Below are 20,365 nucleotides of genomic sequence, written 5' to 3'. Positions count from 1 at the left end.
CTTTTGAATACATAAAAGCATCCAACATTAATTGCTTTTGTTATTTTTTTTTTTTGCAATATTTTTAAAACTAGAAAGGTAAATATGATTATGTATGAGTTAAAATAACAATTCTTTAAATAATTAGATTTGGGCAGTTCTGGACTCTTTAGTGGATGTCTACTGTTATCATTTTCAAATGCAACGTAGGTCAAACAAACCCAGATTGGATCAGAGTGGTCATGGATTTGTGACTTTTCTTGCATATGTGTATAAATATACAAATCTCCGGTACATCAGTGCTGGCATACACCTGTGCATCTGCAGTGGTGAAGTCTGTGTTGTGCTGCGCATCTCAGCCAGGCCTGCTTGGTGGGAGGACCATTAATCTTAGCTAAATCAAATAAATCAAGTGCACTTTAGAAAAGAGCTGTCAGTGTAATTGTGGAGATAGCCATTCCCCTGCTACCCCAGGGGGAGCGCTATTGAAAATCGTGCCAGGGAATCTGCCATCCAAAAGGACAAAAAAAAGAAAGAAGCTAAGACTCTGAGGAAAGATGTACCCGAGGCTTCCCTCTGAATGAAGACATCTGAAGCCTCCCAGTAACATGATGCTGATGGGGACGATGAGACCAAAGTTTGGGGCCGTGGTTCTGCTGCAGACTTCATCATGGTGGGATTCCCACGCAAGGCCGCTGCAGTCTAGTAGGCCTCCGTTTGTGTTTGATCTTCCCCGATGTTAAACGTGACCAAAACACTCCCCTGCTCTGCTCTCTGCAGTTGGCACTGCTGTTAAATGATTTTTCTTTTTTCCTGAAGAGCAAGCCGCCATGACGATAAAACATCAAACCTAATCTGCAGCACTATCCCGCGCGTCTGCGCAGAAAGAGCACCGTTTGGTATTTTCATTTTAAAAGAATGCAAAAGCCTTTCAAGGAAACCATACTGGCGGTCGCAGGGATGAGACAGAGGAGATAATGGGGATGGAAAGAGCAGCATGTGAAAAGGCTGCCGGTGCCCTTGGCTTCCCTCTCAACCAATGAGGGTTAAATGACTATCTGGGCACCTTGGCAACCATTTCTGTGCTTCTTCTTCTTCTACTTCTACTTCTAATTTAGCTGCAAGCATTCATCAATCAAACATACATTTAGTTTTCTGGCAAAAAGTAGCAGGTATGCAATTAAGATGTCAAAAAACAAAACAAAAAAAGGAACAGGAAGAAATTCTCCCCCCACCTCCACACCTGCTTTTTATTGTTATTGTTACAAATAAGCATGATTTCTTCTCCATGTTTCTCAGGGTTCCAGCAGATGGTGCCAAAAAGTGTGGGCTGGTGCACAAAAGTGCGTCTTTGTGCGGTCAGGAACGTTCCTGAGAGGCGAAGAAGGCCGCTGTCACTCCACTCACCTTCACATTAGGCAACACAACAGCCAGCAGAGTGGAGCGGGACAAAGAGGTTCTCGGATGAAAGGTGTATTTCTTCAGGGTTTTGCAGCAGCACACGTTCACAAGAGCAGCGTTTGTTTGTTGGCAGGAGCCTCCTGCCGGTGCCTATTAATAGTTAGTTATTTATAGTTTAAGTTAAACCACACTTAAACCGACTGAAAGCGGTGGTTAGAAGTAGGAGAGAGGTGGGGGGAAAGAGACATGGATGGATGCAAACTCTGTTAATTGTCTGACCCGCTCTCTCTCCTCAAATGAGAATGGATGGAGGGATTCCCGGTGTCCTGATTGGAAGATGGATGAGCGCGCAGCTTTGGCTTTAATTGATTGAAGACAGGAATTCAGTTAGGGGTAATTGAATCATGGAAATCATTAAAAAAGCTCAAGTGCAGGAGATAATTAGGAGAGCTAACCAGGTTGTAATCAACCCTGGTCTTCAGAGGGGGGAAAAAGAAAAAGAAGCTTCTTACCCTGCAAGATTTAAGTTTCCCTGACAGTCTGTAAGACATCAAGCCCTTCTTTGAGCTTTGAAGCTTTTGTGTCTGTGTGTGTGTGTGAGAGAGAGAGAGACTGGGATTATATTTATTAAAAAATGAATGCCGTGCTTTAATATTTCCGTTTACTTTTGCCTAATTGGTCTCCAGGCCAGTTTGCTGCTACAGATTCCCAGGGTCAGCCAGGGGTCAGCGTTCTACTTCATTACTTCATCCAGGGAAATGAGGAGCCTGATTAGTTTGGGCTCGACCTTGGACTATTCTGTTAAGCTCTCTCCTCACTTCAGATCTCAGCAGACCACCCCCACCCCCCACCCCACCCCCAAAATCATTGAAATCATCATGGTAAAGAGAGGGAAAAAAACATAAACAACCGGGGTGCGTGTGGATGTTTTGAATGATGCAGGGGAGGCTTTCTTTCTTTCTTGTGAGCTGCTGAGATTCGGTGGGCGATATCTGTAGGTTCAGTGTCACGGTGGATGTGAAGTGCAGCACGGACTGTTACCCATAGAAACTAAGTAACCTATGGCTGGTGACTGTCATAGAATGCCATGGTAACAGCAGAGCCTGGCTTGTTTCCTATCTATTTCAAACACACGATCATACTTAAGTAGAGCTGCTCTCCCTCTGCCCATTACCACCACCCTCCTCCTCCTCCACCACCTCCTCCCTCGTCCTCCCTTCTATAATGTGTTTGTCATCCAGTTGGAGTGGCCAAGCATTAGCTTTATATTTGAGGCAGCAGCCAGCAGGGGGTTGTGATCTGTCCCCCTCCTGCTGATTCAGGCTGCCCTAAGTCTGGATATGCCAAGCCCAAAGACTTGTGGGTAATCCCCCCCCACTTGCCCACACCTACCTCTGCTCCCCAGTTTTCCTCCAACCCACCCGCCACCCCCCTCCTCCCCTGCAGTGCTTCCTGAATCAGATTGCTGCTGACCCCCGCTGAGTGATGTCTCACCCTGGAGGACGGGGGAGCGGGCGCAGCAGGGGGAGCAGGCAGGCAGTGATGCTATGCCCCCTGGGCCGGGCACCAAAACCTGCATTATAAATCCACGTCCCCACCATGCGTGTCCAAATCAAGAGCGTCCCAGTGAAGTGACCCTCCAGGCGATCCCGCAAAGATGATCTGAAGCGTGCATCAGGTGCTGACTGCCCCTCTTTCTTGTTTTTTCTTTTTTGGAACATGTGACATCATCGGCTGGCTCTTCTGCATAAAATCAGTTGCTCTTCCAGCAGCTGGCAACCAAAACTTGCACAACTTCTGCAGGCGTTAAGTGCTCGAATCAACATGGAGCTTCACATTTTTACCACTTCATTTCTGTGCCTAATTTTTTGTCAGAGATGAATAGATTTACAAATCAACAAGCAGCCTCGGCGGAGCCTCGCCGCGCACAGTTTTAGCCTTGGCTTCAACCCATGCCAAATCGATTCCAGAGGTCATTTTCCCTTTCCTTTTTCTCTCTTTCCCCTCCTGCACCACTGGTCCTGCTCTGCAGACCCCCACCACCACCGTACTGAAGTCTGTCTAAGACTTTGTGTGTGTGTTTATTTTCTCCTTTGGAAGGAAAAAAAAAATCTGAGATCTGTCTGCACTTAGCAAAGCCTCGCCTCCTTCACAAGCTCGACAGTGGAAGGATGGGGGAGTGTGAGGAGGAGGAGGAGGGGGGAGTCTCAGAAGTATTGATGTGGAGGGAGGAATGCATGAAGTTTGCTGCGAGATGAAATAAACTGTGAGGATATATGAGATGAGCGTGAGTGGTAAAAAGGAGAGATGGTGCTATAAAGTAAGGAGAGGGGGGAAAAAACAGAGAGTGAGGTGGATGTATTGAGGAAAAAACAGAGAGATGGAGATGGAGAGAGACTCCAGGCAGCTGGGAGCTCCCACAGACACGCACTTCTGTCTAAGCAGCTTTCCTCTCAGGGCAGGGTCGCGGCGGGTCACGGCGGGATTACACTTTTGGCAAACAAGAGGGAGCTCCTTTCTCACAAAGCCGCGCACGACTCCCCCGTGACTCTCGGCAGCTGTAATAAAGCCAAGGCAGCCCTGAACCTACAAACAAAAAAGCTAACACGCTATCGATCCACAGCGGCCAACTTTCACGAGGTGGTGTCGAGAGGTCGACACCGTGCAGACAGCTCGGGCTGGGGGTGAAGGGCTATTATTGGGATGAGGGAAAACTCTGGCGTTTGGTCTTATCGCAGAAAATTCCTCACTTAAGTTTGGCAATTTTCACCAAACTGTCAGCGCAGGGGATTGAGTTATTGTTATTCAGAAGATGAGTTATATATATTTATATAAAAAAAATAGCAGTCTGATATTCCAATCACCACAATCCAAATGAGTTTTTTTTTCCCCTCTCTCTCTATCCTTTCAATCAATAGCCATCCCCTGCAGTGCCTCCATGTCTCTTTACTTCCTAATCAACACTTCCACTCATAGGGAGGTCAGCCGAGCAGGCGCACAGTGCCCCGAGCGCTGCTTTGAACTTAATTAAGCAGCTTTAAACACAGCCGAAAAAGATTCATTAATACACAGGCAAGATGAGCAGCTAAGATGAGAACATGACCCCCTCCCTCCCCTCAGCAGAGGCGATTCGGCTCCGGATGGCTGTTGAACCCACAAAGGGTCAACATTGGGAGGGGAGCGGCTATGAAGGTCCCGCAAGGACTCCCAAATCCTTTAGATTTGATAAAGGTTCCACAAAAACTCTCTTTTTTGGCTTATAAAACCAAGCACAGAAGTAAAAAAACAACAACACACACACACACACACACACACACACACATATATATATATATATATATATATATATATATATATATATATATATATCTGTGTGGAGCACAAAGAATGAAGGGGAAAAGAGAGGTAAAGATGGAGGTGTGCATGCGCCTGGAAGGCTGCAGTGTGCCACCGGGGTGCTGTGAGGCAGGGCCTGTTAAAGGAGAGCTCCAGACCAAGGTGTTCTATAGCTCGGGGGCTAACGGTGATAAATGAGTCCCTTAATGTCGGCAAACACTTTATCTCTGCTTCATCTGTTTTCATTAGGCAGGGCCAACCTTTGGCTAGGAGAGAACGTGCTGTAACTTTCATTACTACAACACAGAAAGGAGAGGCGCAGAGACTTCCCATCGGTCTAATAAAAACACCAGCTAGACCCCATGACAGATCCTATTCCTTATTATTATGATGGCATGGCGCTGTTATAAATTTCGAGAATGCCACGTCCCTCAAAGATGATCGGTGCTTCTCCTTAACTCGCTGCTCATGATTTCTGCTCCTGTGGGTCTGAGACAAACTTGTAATCTTTCTCACTTCTTATTTTATCTTATTATTATTTACATTTGTTGCAGCATTACTGAATAGCCACCACAGCGTTTGCGTTCATAATCAAGATGGCGATGGAGGAATTAGGGCTTGGTTTGTTGTTGCTGAGAAAAACAATCTCACTGCATGCTTCATTTAGTGGCTGTTCTGTTCTTTCCCATCATGCACAGAACACAGCTTTCATTAGCAGATGGTGTTTGCCCAGTTACAAATGTAAATGTTTCAATTTAAGGATTTCGTTTTTCAGTCACTCATTTTCATCTTTTTGACTCTGAACTGTTAAGATGACAGCCTCCTCACATTTAGAATCACACTCTTTGTAAGCTGACGCACACACTTCATTAGGTACACATGCTTATTACTGCACATTTCTAATCAGCCAAACACATAGCAGCAGCTCGTCGTGTTTAGGCATGTAGACATGGTCAATATGACCTGCTGAAGTTTGACCTGACCATCAGAATGGGGAAGAAAGGTGATTTAAATTACTTTGGGAGAATTGGGCATGGTTGCTTGCATTTCAGAAACAGCTGGGATTTTCCCACACAATCATCTCTATGGTTGGAAAGAGAAAATAACCAGTGAGCTGGAGTTCTCTCTGGAGGTCACAGAAGAATGACCAGACTACTTTGAGTTAATTGGAGGGGAAAGTAACTCAAATAACCATTTATCACAGCAAAGGTTTACAGAAGAGCATCTCTGAATGTACAACATGAAGCAGATGGGCGACAGCAGCACAAGACCACACCGGGTGTCACTCCTATCAGGTAAGAACAGGAAACTGAGGCGACAGTTCACACAAGCTCACCAAAACTGGACAACAGAAGCTTGGAATATGTTGCCTGATCCGATGAGTCTCAATTTCTCCAGCAATTTTCAGATGGTAGGGTCGGAACAGTGCATGGAATGGGTTTGCATGGGCAAACAACGGTATCCAAGCTTTGCATCACCAAGCTCAATGCCAAGAGTCGAATGCAGTGGTGTAAAGCACGCCACCACTGGACTCTAGAGCAGTGGAGACATGCTCTGTGGAGTGATAAATCACGCTTCTCTGTCTGGCAATCCAATGGCCAGTCTGGGTTTGGTGGTTTCCAGGAGAACAGTACTCGTCTGACTGCATCTGATGGGTGTAAAGTTTGGTGGCGGGGGGATTATTGTGTGGGGATTTTTTTCAGGAGCTGGGCTCGGCTCCTTGGCTCCAGTGAAAGGAGCTCTTCATGCTTCAGCATACCAAGATATTTTGGATAATTTCATACTCCAACCTTTGTGGGAGCAGTTTGGGGACAAGTCCTTCCTGTTCCAACATGACAGTGCACCAGTGCACAAAGCAAGATCCATAAAGCCATGGATGAGCAAATTCGGCGTGGCAGAACTTGACTGGTCTGCACAGAGTCCTGACCTCAACCCCTCTTATCTTTGGGATGAATAAGAGCTGAGACTGTGAGGCAGGCCTTCAGGTCCAACATTAGTGCAATTGTGAAAGAACGGTCAAACATTCCCATAAACACACTCCTAAACCTTGTGGAACATCTTCCTAGAAGACTCGAAGTTGTTATACCTGCAAACGGTGAGGTGACATCATATTAAACCCTTTTGATTAGGAATGGGATGTCACTCAATTTCACATGTGTGAATGCAGATGAGCGAATACTTTTGGCAATACAGTCCATTTTCTTGGTACACTTTAGGCTCCTTAGTACCAACTGAGCAACATTTAAACAGCACAGCCTTCCTGAATGTTTTTGCTGACCATTTCCATCCTTTTATGACCACAGTGTGCTTATTTTCTGATGGCAGCTTCCAGCAGGACAACACACCATATCACACAGCTCACATCATCTCAAACTAGTTTCTTGAACATGACAATGTATTGAAATGACCTCTACTGTGGGCACAGTTATTAATTATTCTGCCTTTGTCATGTTTTAATTCAGCAAACTCATCTCAAGTCCACTTCACTTCCTACCTTCTGCTGTATAAAATGAAAATAAATGCAGAATGGAAGTCATGTGACACCTCTATTTAAATGAAAATAGTCAAAGATAACAGCAAATGTTGAAATGGAGAAATTTCATCCACTGAAAAATGTGTTCTCACTTTGAATTCGATAACATCTTTTAAAAAAAGTTGGGACAACAAAAGAGCATGCCTGAGAGGCCGAGTAATTCACAAATAAAAACAGGCAGGGGTTCACCACACGAAAAAGTACTTTTCAGCCTAAAATTTGAAAAGAATTTGTGGATCTCATCATCTGTGGTACATAATGTCATTTCATGATTCAGAAAACGAAGAAAAAAGAGACAAGAATAGAAAGCAGTGCTGAATAGCCAAGATCTTCAGGCCCGGGGGGGGCGCTGCATTGAAAACAGAAATGTATCCGTTGTGAGCTTGAGAACACTTCAGAAAGCCATTATCAGTGAACACAGTGTGTCCCTGCATGCACAAATGCAATCTAAAACACTGACATGCAAAGACAAAATAAAAAACTGACTAGATCCAGGTCCTCCACTTCTCAGAGCCTCAAGTCTTTCTGGAAACCGTGGGCCGTGTGTCGCCTGGCCCTAACAGGAGAGAGACCAGCTGGTCGGGAACAGAGTTCTCACGTCAGCATCAGTGATGGTTCAGAGAATTACTGAATTAGTGCCCACGACATGGGCAACATCTGGTAACATCTGGCAACATACGCTGCCATCCAGATGACGTCTTTTTCGGGGAAGGCGTTGCTTATTTCAGCAAGATGATGCCAAATCACATTAAGTACATATTACAGCAGGATTGCTCCACAGTGTAGGCTGACAGGTGTCCGTTCCACACCTGTCACCTGTATAAAACCCAGCTACCCACTCACATAACACAAAAATACCACAAATGAGGCGCCAAACTGTTGAGAGGCTAAAATCCTAAATCGGATAAGAATGGGAAAACCAAATGTTACACAGAGGACACGAGAAAGCCATTCAGAATAATTTAGTTCAAAACCACAGAGTTTCTTTCGAATGAACACAAAGGATTCGTTTTATTAAATATATCTTTGATGGATTTTTTTTTTCTCCCTGAAGAAAACTTTTTGAAGAACTTTAAGGAGCAGTTTGCTGTTGGTTTGAATTTTATCACTTGGTTTTGTTCTTTATTAAAAAAAATAAATAAAAATTAAGCTAAAAGGGGAAAACATTTCATTTTCAGAACTACAGCAATCATTCTCTTCCCAAATGAGCCAAAAGATGAAGTAATGCAGCACTGCAGTAATCTTCTCCCAATCTTTTTTCCTTTTTAGAAATACTGTTGCTGTGAAATTTGAAATGAAACACACACACACACACACACACACAAACCCATATCACATGCTGAAACAAAGTCTGTGTTATTTTTATGCTATTCAAAATTAAATATATGGTTTAAATGGGATGGCACAGTGGTTATTCAGATCTCCTCACAGCAAAGAAGTCCTGGGTTTGAATCCACTTGCTGACTGGAGCTGCTCTGTACTCCCTGTGTGTCCACGTACCCCAACTTCCTCTCAGAGTCTGAATACATGCACATTAGTTATTTTGGCAACAATACATCCACAAAGTACTGCGGATGACAGGTTACAGCCTTATTCCAAAATGGATTCAATTCATTTTACACCCCGATCTTTTTTCCAGACAAAAACCCCATGATGACAAAGTGGAAAAGGTTTGCTTGAAATTCTTGCAAAGTTATTAAAAATAAAAAACAAAAATACAACATGTACACAAGTGCTCACAGCCTTTGCCATGACACTCAGATTCATGCTGTTTCCACTGAAGTTCCTACAGCTTAAATTGTGATAAATTCAGTTGATTGGACATGATTTGGAAAGGTGCACACCTGGCTATAAAAAGGTCCCATAGTCTGCAGTGCATGTCAGAGCACAAACCAAGCCATGAAGTCCAAGGTCTGTAGACCTCAGAGACAGAATTATATAGATCTAGGGAAGGGTACAGAAAGAGCTGGCTGCCCAATCGGAGTACCTTATTTGGGCCTTATTCAGGGAGGATATCAAGAACGACACCTAGAAGGCACATGACAGCCCACCTGGAGTTTGCCAAAAGGCACCTGAAGGACTTGGACCACGAGAAACTAGATCCTCTGGTGTGACGAAACAAAGATTGAAGTCTTTGCCCAGTGTCATGTCTGTAGAAAACCAGGCATCACTCATCACCTGACCAATACCATCCCTACAGTGAAGTATGGTGGTAGCAGCATCATGCTGAGATGTTATTCAGCAGCAGAAACTGAGGGGTTGAGGGAACAATGAGTGCAGCAATGTACAGGGATGATAACTTGCTTCCGAGTGCACTGGACCTTGGACTGGTGCGAAGGTTCCTCTTCCAAGAGGATAACGATGCTGAGCACACCGCCAAGATAACAAAGCAGTTGCTTTGGGACCACTATGTGAACGTCCTTGAGTGGCCTGCCAGAGCCCAGACTTGAACATGCTTGAACATCTCTGGAGAGATCTGAAAATAGCTGTGCACTAGTGGTCCCCATCCAACCTGATTGAGCTTGAGAGGTTCTGCCAAGCTTGTAGCATCACACACAAAAAGACCTGAGGTTGTAATTGATGCCAAAGGCACTTCAACAAAGCGTTGAGCAAAGGCTGTGAATATTTATGTACGTGTTCCATTTTTGTTTTGTATTAATACATTTGAAAGAATTGCAAGCAAACGCTTTTTATTTTGTCATGATGGGTTATTGTGTGGAAAACGATGAGGTGTAAAATGAATTTGATCCATTCTGGAATAAGGCTGTAACATGACAAATTGTGGAACAAGTGAAGCGCTCTGAATGCTTTCTGGATGCTCCGTAGGTATGCATGTGTGAGTGAATGGACTCTCTCATTTCTTTTGGTTACCACTGTGATAAATTGGCAACCTGTCCAGGGCGTATGCTCGGCCCATGACAGCTTGGACAGCCTCCAACCCACCTGCAAATTTAAATAGGGTAACTGGAAAAAAATAGATGGATTATATCTGCCTGTATTAATGTCTTTTTAATTAAATTTTTTTTTCACAGTTTCTAGACAATTTTGAAACCAGTTTATAATTAAACTACTTTGTTGGCATGGCTCTGAACTGTAGTGTTTAACACATCTGCCTTACAAGCAAAAGGTTCCCCTTGTTTGATTTTTTTGGAGACACACATTCAAGTCAATTTTATTTATGTAGTGCCAAATCACAACAAGTCACCTCAAGGTGTTTTATATTGTAAGCTAAGAGCTTATAATAACAGAGATGACCCCGCTACAAGCACTTGGCAACAGTGGGAAGGAAAAACTCCCTTTTAACAGGAAGAAGAGCCATCGGGGAGAGGAAACGGAAAGAGACACTGTGGAAGAGAGCCAGAGATGAATAATAACTAAAGATTGAATGCAAAGTGGCATATGAAAAACACTGGGTCACAAGTTAATCCAACTCTAGTCTTGGGTACCAAGCCCATACAAATGGGAGGACATCTAGTGTCACCAAATCCAACACGCAACATTGGTCCGCTGTGGTGACAACCTTGGGGAAATAAGCCAAAAGTCTTGGTCATCGTCTCTGATTGGGAAAAAAGCCCCCAAAACCTACATTTGTGAAGATGTTTTATGTGGTTAAGTGAGCGTCGAAATCCGACAATATCGCAAGAAAAAGACAAGACAGCCGACATAATATCTGATGTAAGCTTTACTTTCAAATCCTGTTACATTTAGATCTGGCAAGTTGAACATAAAATAATGCCAAACAAAGAAAAACAAATACAAAACCAAAAAAAAAGGGGAAAAAAGTACAAATGATCTATTTACCAGTTATCATCACAACCCTGTACAGCCTTAACAATGGAGTAATAAAAAAAAAGCTTTGTACAGCACATACCAATCTTTACCGAGTGCCAAAAGTTAAGATAGTTGAGCCTTTTCTAATCATAAAATACAGCCAAACTTAAAGCTAACTGATTGCAGACAGTGCAGTGTGATGCTAACTAAATGCAACCGAGGGGGAGTTAGTTTGAAACACAATTAAGTGCTAAAGAACTAGAGGACAATGTCATGCATACTCTGAAGTGCTCAAAAAGGTAGTCAAGCATTAAAAAAAAGAAAAAAAAAAAAAGGTCACTGTGCTGCTTACAGTTGGGCAAAATAAAGAGAATAAGTGCTTAAGAGTACTGGGTTTCAAAAGGAGAGAGCCCTGTTGCCTTTTTAAATATTACACTCAAACTAAAGGGGGGAGACAGGGAGGGGCGAGGACGTAAAGAAGTGCAGCCATTCATGATTACGCTGTATTAAAAAGGCAGACATTTTAAAAAGGTGTCAAGAGGAGACACATTCTTTTTCTTTTATTATTTATCTCTGTTTTTTTTCCTCTATTGGACCCTGACAATTAGTTTGACTCATTCTCAGAAGTCTCAGGTGGTTTCCTTCCACCAAGTGGCACTAGAGTATAAAAGATAACATAGATAGTACAACGAAAGTGTGTGTGTGTGTGTGTCTGTGTGTGTGCTGGAGAGATGCTCCCTTTACTCCAGAGACAGCATGCCAGACGTCGACAGAACAAAAAGGAACAAACGGGAATTTAAAAAACGAAGAAGAAGGGGGGGGGGGGGAGACAATCGAGGCATCACTCCAGAGCAGGACGTGACGGATTCCATCCTAACATCACGTCCTGCCACGAGTTACAATTTGGTCTTGACAATTTACGTTCTCTGTCCAATCGATGCGTTCTTCTTTTTTTGTTTTTACCTTACATAAGCGAAGTAAAAAAAACAAAATAAACATGCAACAATAATTCATTTCTTTTAAAAAGAAAATGCACAAGTAAAAACAGACACATGGAAATAATAAGGGAAAACAATCCCTTTACAAATAAGGGATTTTGGCTTAAAGACCACTTAGGAAACACAAACGCGATCGATGACGGGTAAAGCTCTTTTTTTGTGCCGCTCCATTTTGCAAAAAAAAACAAACAAAAAAAAAGACTTGTTTTCGAGCATTCTTGTGGATAAATACATAGTCTCATAATCAAAAAGTGCAGCACTGTGCAAAATTGGCTATCACAATTTAGCCTGGGACCTTTAGTTCCCAGGGGGAGCTTGACCTCTACTGTCTAATTCATGCAATTTGTATTCATTTGCTTTCTCTGATTTCACAGAGGCAGACCCTTTTGCACCGCCAGAAACGTCTAAATGTGAAACTAAGGGGTGTTGGATTGAGTCATTTCCAGCAACTACTGCCTACTTCACATTATGCTAACTTGGTGGATCTAAGTTTGCACTTAAAAAAAAGAGGGGGGGAGAGGGGTGTAAAATAAAAGGTTTAAGTGCTTTTGGCTTGAAGTGTAACTAAAGTAAGTGCAATTAAAACTCAAAAGGTTGACACGAGGGAAGGAGGCGGGGGGACTAAAAGCAGTACCGTGTCTGCCGGCCTAACAGAGGCCCGGCTTGGCTTCATCGTGGCACCTACAGGAGCTTTGCCTCGTCACGGGTTCTCTACGAATGCTAGTAGAAAAGATTTATTATGATGTAAAAGGCTCAGTTAAAAAGTAAAATAAAGAAAATAAAGGACAAAAAAATGAAAATGAAAATGAAAATAAAAATAAACGAGGACACAGAAAGGCCACCAAACACTAACTTTCCCCGCCTTTACCAGCACTGGAGACGTCTCTTGACTGTTCACACTTCTGTATCGCCTTTTTTTTTTTTTTTCTCCATGTACATAAACAAAAATACATTCATTCAAGTCATTTTGGAACAGTTTTTTTTCTTCCTTTTTTTTTTGTACACAAAAAAATTACAAAAGCTCCAAAAAGCACCATTGAATCGGCCTGCGGTGACGCCTGCTGCGGGCTAGCTCGCTAAACCCGAGAGCGGGTCACCTCCACAAAACAGTTATCTCATATCTCTTCTAAGTATAGGTGCGTGATACATAGTTCTGCATGTGACGCTGCTCTGACATCGATCCCGTCTCAGGAGAGACGAACGGATGTTTGTAACTTTTTTTTCTGCAATATTTCATATTTAGATTGATTGATGACAGGTCGGATTTTCCATATTTACATCGTCACAGCTTATATATATATTTTTCTGAGCTTAGAAATAACTATTAACTCTGAGATGGAATCGATATCAGCCAGCAGCTACGCACAATACCGTTTCACCATTATACAACAAAAAGAAAACAACAGAAATTTAAAGAATAATAATAATAAAAGTAAAAAATACAAACAAACTAAAAAAACCAAAAGATGGGAAGGGGGAGGGCTATAAAACTATGTACAAGATTGATAAATAAGTAAGTGCGTGGTTTGAGGCGTTGCTTTTGAAAAGCATTCCGTTTCATTGGTTCTGTCCACAATTGCACCGCTAACACTTCAAGGATATCTCGAATTTCGCTTCCTAATGACGTCAAAGCTAGTTTGAAACACAGAAACAGGCATGCTATTCCGATGCATAATAGCGATAGACAAAAATGCACTAAAATTGTAGCACTTGCGAGTTTTGTTTTTCGTCTTTTTGTCTCCTCGAAACGACTAACGAAAAATTAGCTATAAAAGTGAGAGACGTTAGTTCCGTCAGGTAATGCAGCTGGGTCCAGGTCATTCAGATGCTTAAAAACGGGGAAAAAAAACAACAAACAAAAACAAAATATTAAAAAAAAAAAAAAACAGGTAAAGAGAGTAGTAATTGATGCTGAAGTAGTAATAATTCAATTGATAGAACTGATAAGAAAAGCAGCTTTTTTTATATAAATGCATTTTAGCATGTACAGCCTTTTTCTCTTATAAATGTTATTTTTTTTCTTTTTTTTCTCTGGTCCAGCTTATTCTGCTGGTCTGATTGGAAAAAAGGGTTGCTCCCGCCGCAGTGGTCAAGTGTCATTCACACCACCGTCCGAGGAGTGAGGGGAAAGAGCGGGAAGGAGGAGGAAGCGGGGGAGGAGGAGGAGAGGCGGGTGAGGTCAGACAGTCTTGGCCCTCTCCATCAGTCCCAGGTAGGCCAGGAAGGAGTGTTTGTGGGAGGAGGGTGAGGGGGAAGAGCGGGAGGGGGACGCCAAGTTGGAGGAGAAGAGGAGAGGAGACGTGGCCGGCCGCCATCTGGAGTGGAGCTGGGAGTGGAATGTGAAGCGGCTGTTGTGGGTGAACAGGGTGGTGAGGGGGATGAGGTGGGCCCGGTCGCAGTTCCTGTACTGCTCCAACATGTGGCGGGAGGAAGGGAGGAAGAGGGAGGGGCTGCCGCCGTTGCCGGCAACGCGCGCTCCGCTGGGGTTTCTTGGGGTGGCGCCGCCAACGCCGTTGACGCTAACCAAACCGTGCCGGGGGCCGGCGGGGTCCAGCTGCTGGGACTTGCCCAGCGTGAGCGACAGCGCGACGGACTGAAGCGCCTGAGATGCCGTGAGGCTCATGAGAGGGCTGTTGCTCCCGCTGCCTCCGCTGCTGCTACCACCGCCGCCGCCAAACAGGAAGTTCTCCTGGCTCTTCTGCAACGACGAGCCACCCGGTGACGTCTCCTCCATCGGCAGCTCCTCCCCTACCGCCTCCTCGTCTTCCTCCTCTTCTTCTCCTCCGCCTCCTCCTCCCCCTAAGGCTCCGTCCATCCCCCCCGTTCCCCCGCTCTGGTGTTTCTTGAGGTGGCGGCTGAAGACGAAGGGGTGTGTGGTAGTGAAAGGGCACTCTTGGCAGCCGAAAGTCTGGCGCGGCGCGTGCTTCAGCTTCTTGTGCAGGTTGAGGTTGTCCTTGCGCTTGCAGCTATAAGAGCAGCGGTCGCAGTGGAAGGGCCGCTCGCCCGTGTGCACGCGCACGTGCTCGATGAGCTTATTGGCCGTCTTGGACAAGTAGCCACACTGCTCACACTTGTAGTGGTTGCCCAGGCGGTGCCTGCGCATGTGGGCCTCCAGCGAGGCCTGGTCGGGCCACAGTCCCTGGCAGATGCGGCAGCGGTACTCCATCTTACAGTGCGTCTTAAGGTGGCACTCCATGGCCGCTGGACGATTGGTGGAGTAGATGCAAAAAGGGCACCTGGTTAATGGAAGGAAGGACGGAGGGAGGAAGGGAAGGGGGGCAGGGAGGGAGGACACAACACACAAAAGCAAAAGACAGCTGAAAGGAACATGTACGTCCACAGCCATGTAAGACACCTTGAAATTTAATAACACGAGAATGATGAAGAGGAGGAGGACAGATAAAGGAAAATTGTGTGCAATGTACAGTTCTGTGTGCTCGTGGTGGTATGTGTGGAAGTTTAATGGTGAAAGAATTGAAGTGACCAGGTATGCATGTGTGAGAGGGGAGGGGAGGGAAAGGAGGAAGGTGAGGGAGTGTGGGGTAGGGGAGATGACAGGCAGGAGAAAAAGATTGGAGCAGTAGGACATGAAGGGAAATGAAGGAATGGAGTGGCACTTACATTTAAATAGCACCTTTCATCTGCTCTGGGCCCCAAAGCGCTTCACAAACCCTGCAGAACAGAATTACCTCAGAAAAACCTCGAAATGGTCAAGGCCCTCTCTCCCTCTCTACACACTCCTACATATACAGAAACACTTTACATTGCTCGAGTGCATACATGTGTGTGTGCGCACACAGGATGGGAGGGGGAAGGGAAGGGTGAAAAAAAAAAAAAAAGTATTGATCTGGGCTCAGAGGGGGGTAAGAAAATGCAGGCAATCGAAAAACAATTTTCCCCGAAGGTTCTTTAACTTTTTTCTAGTTGGCTTAATTCTGCCTGCTTTTATTAGTAAATATAAAAGTGGCTTAAAGAAAGTAAGAGGCTGCGTGCGTCTGGCAGAAGGTCACATATGCAGATGTTAACAGTAAGGTATACGAATCAAGCTGGAGCGGATTGAATACGCAGACATCAAAAGAGCTCTGTTCTTCTCGTTTAAAATATCCTCTATCCAGGTCTATATTATTTGTATACCGTACCATAAAAAATTAATCTGGCTTCAGAAACGTACACCAGACAAACAGTTAAATCATTAAACAAGAAGTCCTTTACATTTAATCGCTCGCACTACAGCTAGCAGCAACGTGTCGAGGTAACGACTAAAAGACGCCGTGTGCAGGCCTTCGAGCTATGAAGGGGCTTCTTGTGTCATTTTTGCATTCGTATTTTCAGATCAGACAAAAGTCAGTGCAACTCTGTTAAGCAGCTTCCTGTTTTCATTCAGTGAAATGCTACCATTTCCACACATTTATAGCAATGTTGAGAACTTCACTGATGGCTGAACAGAAAAAAAACTACAAAAAACAAAAAAAATGTACAACACAGGTCTTTCGTGACAAGATGAGGCGGTATTCATAATGATATTCGATGGTTCTGCACATGCACGGGACTGGAGTTGTGTGAGAGACTCGAGAACAAAAACAAAACATGGCTCGTGTTGCTTGAAATGAATCTTCACAAAACATCTGCATTTACTTTTTAAGACACATACAGAAGCTTGAATCTTGTATCCAGAGTGGCGTTAACATGGCCGAAGCTAAAGGTGTGTTTAAGTACATTGGTACATTATCAGTGTGTGTGTGTGTGTGTTTGTGGGGGGGTGCTGAGGCCAGCAGATGAGTTTTATGTTAGCTTGACAGGCCTGAAATATCACAAGGACGTGTCACAGTACAACAAAGGCTCCTGTGGGACTGGAGTATGGTGATGGAGAGGGAAGCGTGAGGAGACGAGAGCTGTACACACAGTCGGTGCTAATGGCTCAGTCACACTAGAGGAAAAGTTGGTGGTTGTCCGGTGTTTGCGCTGAATTTTTTCCACATTTGGCGGCTGAGTGCGCAGCACTCTCAGCCTCTCTGTGACCACTTTTGATCGCACAGGTCTCCTAGTGGGAGGCAACCAGTTTGAAAACACTCGTGGTTTGAGTGCAGCGACTCTCAGACAGATTGGTGAAGGTTTACAAATAGCTGCTGATTAGTTTATCAACACAGACTGCCAACATCTTACAATCAGTCAGAGTCAGTCTGCAACCAGTTGTGCTCATGGTTGCAGGCTGGCTGCATTCCATTATATTCCTATAAAAGCCACAGAAGTCGCAGAGCGCCTATGTCACTTTGTAGTCAAATATTTGTCCTGCGGCAACTACGTCACTATTTGTGGAGGAATTTCTGAGGTTCTCGCTGGACTCTTCTTGAAATTCTGTGCATGTAGACGACAACAGATTTGCAATTTAGCTGACTGATTGCTAGATTGAAACGGATAGCTGACCGACTCCAGCCTATTGCCGTTTTACCTCCATCTTGATTTGCCAAAGTTGCTTTGAAAGCAAAACTGACCACAAGCGGTTGCAGACTTGGTCTCTAAAAATTTAACAACTTCAAATTGATTGCGCACAGTCGCAATACTTTTGGTCGCGCCGCGGTCTCCGACTGCCGTTTTCCTCTAGTGTGACTGTAGCATAATAAAAACAAGGCTGCTTTATCAGAATACATTAAAAATAACAGAACCATATGCAGTGTGCATGTGTGTTTGTTCACACTGGTATTTAAAGGCTGTTCATTCTTTCCACTGCATGCATTTAGACTGAACAGACTGTGAGTGATTTAGACATTTGTGATTATGGGGTGCCTGTAACGCGCTTGATTATCTTTTAGGGGTGTGCCAACAAATTTTATATAATCAACAGCAGAGTGCACCATGTGTCTGTTATTTTGAGGAGGGAGGGAAGTAGTTTTGTGGAATGCAGGTTTCCTAAGATATTTTTTCCTTGGCATGCCTGTTAGCTGTGGGCAGAGGAACAACAGACCCTGAGGGGAAGCCCGTTTCCATCTCCTTTCCACTCTCCCTTCTGTTCACAACAGCCACTGCAGACCCACAGACCGCTGTCTAATAAGTTGGACTTGCCAAGACAGGCTGTCGAGAAAAACTGAATCAAGTATCATTTCATTTGCTGGCCGCAGATAATAACCATTAAAAGGGAGGTCAAGCGATTAAAGGCATGCGGCCCAAATAATCTTCAAATTAAAAAATGTGTCGGTTACAATCAGCTCTTATTTAAATGAATAATGCTTATATATGCTTGTGCATTTTTTAAATATGGTGCATTTATAATAAGTCGCTGTTAGGTGTGCGACAATGGCTTTCATTTACATTTTGTTTCCAGCTGCAAGCTTCAGGTTTCATTACCACGAAATGTTCTATTACAAGCACACCCCACGAGGTACTCTAATGAGTGTGTATATACAGTATGTGATTTTTGTGTGTAGTGAATTGAGAGGGGAAGGGAGGGGAAGGACGGGCGGAGTTAGGAACCTCTGTCTGTACTTGCTTTCCTTACTTGAGCCCTCCGGAGGGGACGGTGTGGCACTTCTTGTGCTCCAGCAGCTGCTCGGGCGTCTTGAGGAACTTGTGGCAAACGTCGCACTCAAACATTCGTGTGATGAGGTGGATCTGGAGGTGGCGCTCGTACATGCTGCGCGTCTTGCACACAAAATTGCAGAAGACACACTCGAAACCTGGAGAGAGAGCAAGAGGAGGAGGAGAAAGGTGAGTATTAAGACCGGGTTTGTTTTTTTGTAGAAAGCTGATCTGCATTTGGACGAAATCTCAGAGGTTCCCCATCTGCTAAGGGGAGAGAGAGAGTTCAGATACAGGGAGAGGTCGGGTTTAATAATGCCCTCTTAGGCTGCAGGAGTAAAATTCCTCTGCACTTCCGTTTAAGCAAAGGGGCTCACGAGAGACAGATCGTGAAAGTGGACGGTCCAAGGAGATGCAGCAGGGGCTGTAATATCCTGACTGAGTCCAAAAAAGGGCTCGAGCTCTTTAAAAAACACACGACCCTGCAGTTCTTGCAACAAAATGACTCCTTACCGCTCTGTAACAAAAACCTCTTTCTGTTCTACAGTACAGACCGACTTCAGAACACAGGACATGGTTTTTGTACACAGACTCTCATTTAGAGTAAACTAACCTTCATGGATAAAATCTACAGAGCATCCAATTAAAAGAAAGAAAAAAACAATAATTCACAGCATCCTGGATGAGGCCACATATGAATACAATTAAGTGAATCAAGTTAGTATGTACTCATTGGCTGTGCTTGGTTGAGAATTAATGAGTGTGTTTTTGAAGGACAGAATCGGTTTGGCGGCGTTGTCTCGTCTTCTTGAGCCCGTCGCCCAGTGAGCACCTTCCTGACCAAAGCATTTAGTCTTAATAGACCTTCAAAAGACAAGGGTAATTATGGTGGAGATGGACTCTCTTTAATACTCACTTTCTCAATCAGAGGAGTACCCTCAAACTTTTTAGCCAAGAGATTTGTTGATCAGTTTGACCAACTTCCCCCCAGCGAGCTTTCAAAAATATGTCAGTTTTGCTTGTTTGGTCACTTTAAAGAACTTTTTAAGAACATGTAAACTCTGATTCTTGCTCATTTAGAAATGAATAATTCAGTTTGTGGAGATTTCAGGGGCTTTGAAAGTGTATTTGGGTGCAACAGTTCCCACAGTCCCTTGCCTTTGTCAGACTTGTCCTCGGTTCCCGATCCCGAGTGGCTTCCGGAGCTGGACTGGCTGCCGGCGGAGGAGGGCGGGGCTAACAGGCTCTTGAGTTCTTCGTTACCGTGGGTGAGGTCTCCGCCCTCCGAGCTGTTGAGCGAGTCGCTGAGGGCCGAGAGGGAGGATGAGGTGCTCTTGGTCTCGCTGAGGGGACTTCTCGAGTTCAGACCTGGACGCCGGAGGGCGGAGCACAGAGAGAAAGAACTGTTTGTTGGTAGGATCTAATAAGCAGGGGAGAGAAACTGCAGGGGCAGTGAAGAGAAAATAAAAATCTACAATCTGTGAGCGACACATCATCGGTTTCTAGATCCCCATTGTTATGCACACGGACACACACACAAACAGAATGAAAACAGGCAGGCTCGATGGTCCTGAGCTCTGACTGAGGCCCTGCTGCCAGTCCAATCAAGATGCAGTGTGCTTTTATTGATCCCCGTCTGTAAGTCTGCAATTCAGTAGGAAGAGAGAGGGAATAAGGAGCGGAGGGGGCGGCAGGGAGGGAGGGGCGAGGAGCTCGGGTCATGGCCAAAGGAGCTAAGATGGCGGGAGCATCTCAGGGCACAGCTCAACAAAGGGCATTCACTCAGGAGGGAGAGGAAAAGAAAAAAAAAAAGGAGGGAGGAAAAGCCTGCACG

The 20,365-nt window shown here is 44.5% G+C and overlaps 1 protein-coding gene across 1 annotated transcript in view; it reads right to left on the bottom strand.

Moving 5' to 3' along the window:
• Positions 1-10,927: 10,927 nt before the first annotated feature.
• Positions 10,928-20,365, bottom strand: part of znf827 (zinc finger protein 827) — a 76,316-nt gene continuing 66,878 nt past the window's right edge. Inside the window, exons 12-14 of the mRNA XM_063476093.1 lie at positions 19,690-19,899; positions 18,512-18,689; positions 10,928-15,254 (exon numbers count right to left, since the gene is read on the bottom strand). Of these exons, the coding sequence (XP_063332163.1) occupies positions 14,198-15,254; positions 18,512-18,689; positions 19,690-19,899 (1,445 nt within the window). The 3' untranslated portion in view covers positions 10,928-14,197. The remainder of the gene's footprint in view (positions 15,255-18,511; positions 18,690-19,689; positions 19,900-20,365) is intronic.

The sequence above is a fragment of the Pelmatolapia mariae genome, linkage group LG6 (genome assembly GCF_036321145.2).
Source record: "Pelmatolapia mariae isolate MD_Pm_ZW linkage group LG6, Pm_UMD_F_2, whole genome shotgun sequence".
Classification (NCBI taxonomy): Eukaryota; Metazoa; Chordata; class Actinopteri; order Cichliformes; family Cichlidae; genus Pelmatolapia; species Pelmatolapia mariae.
The sequence above is the reverse complement of the archived record's forward strand: the minus strand, read 5'-3'. Positions and strand labels throughout refer to the sequence as shown.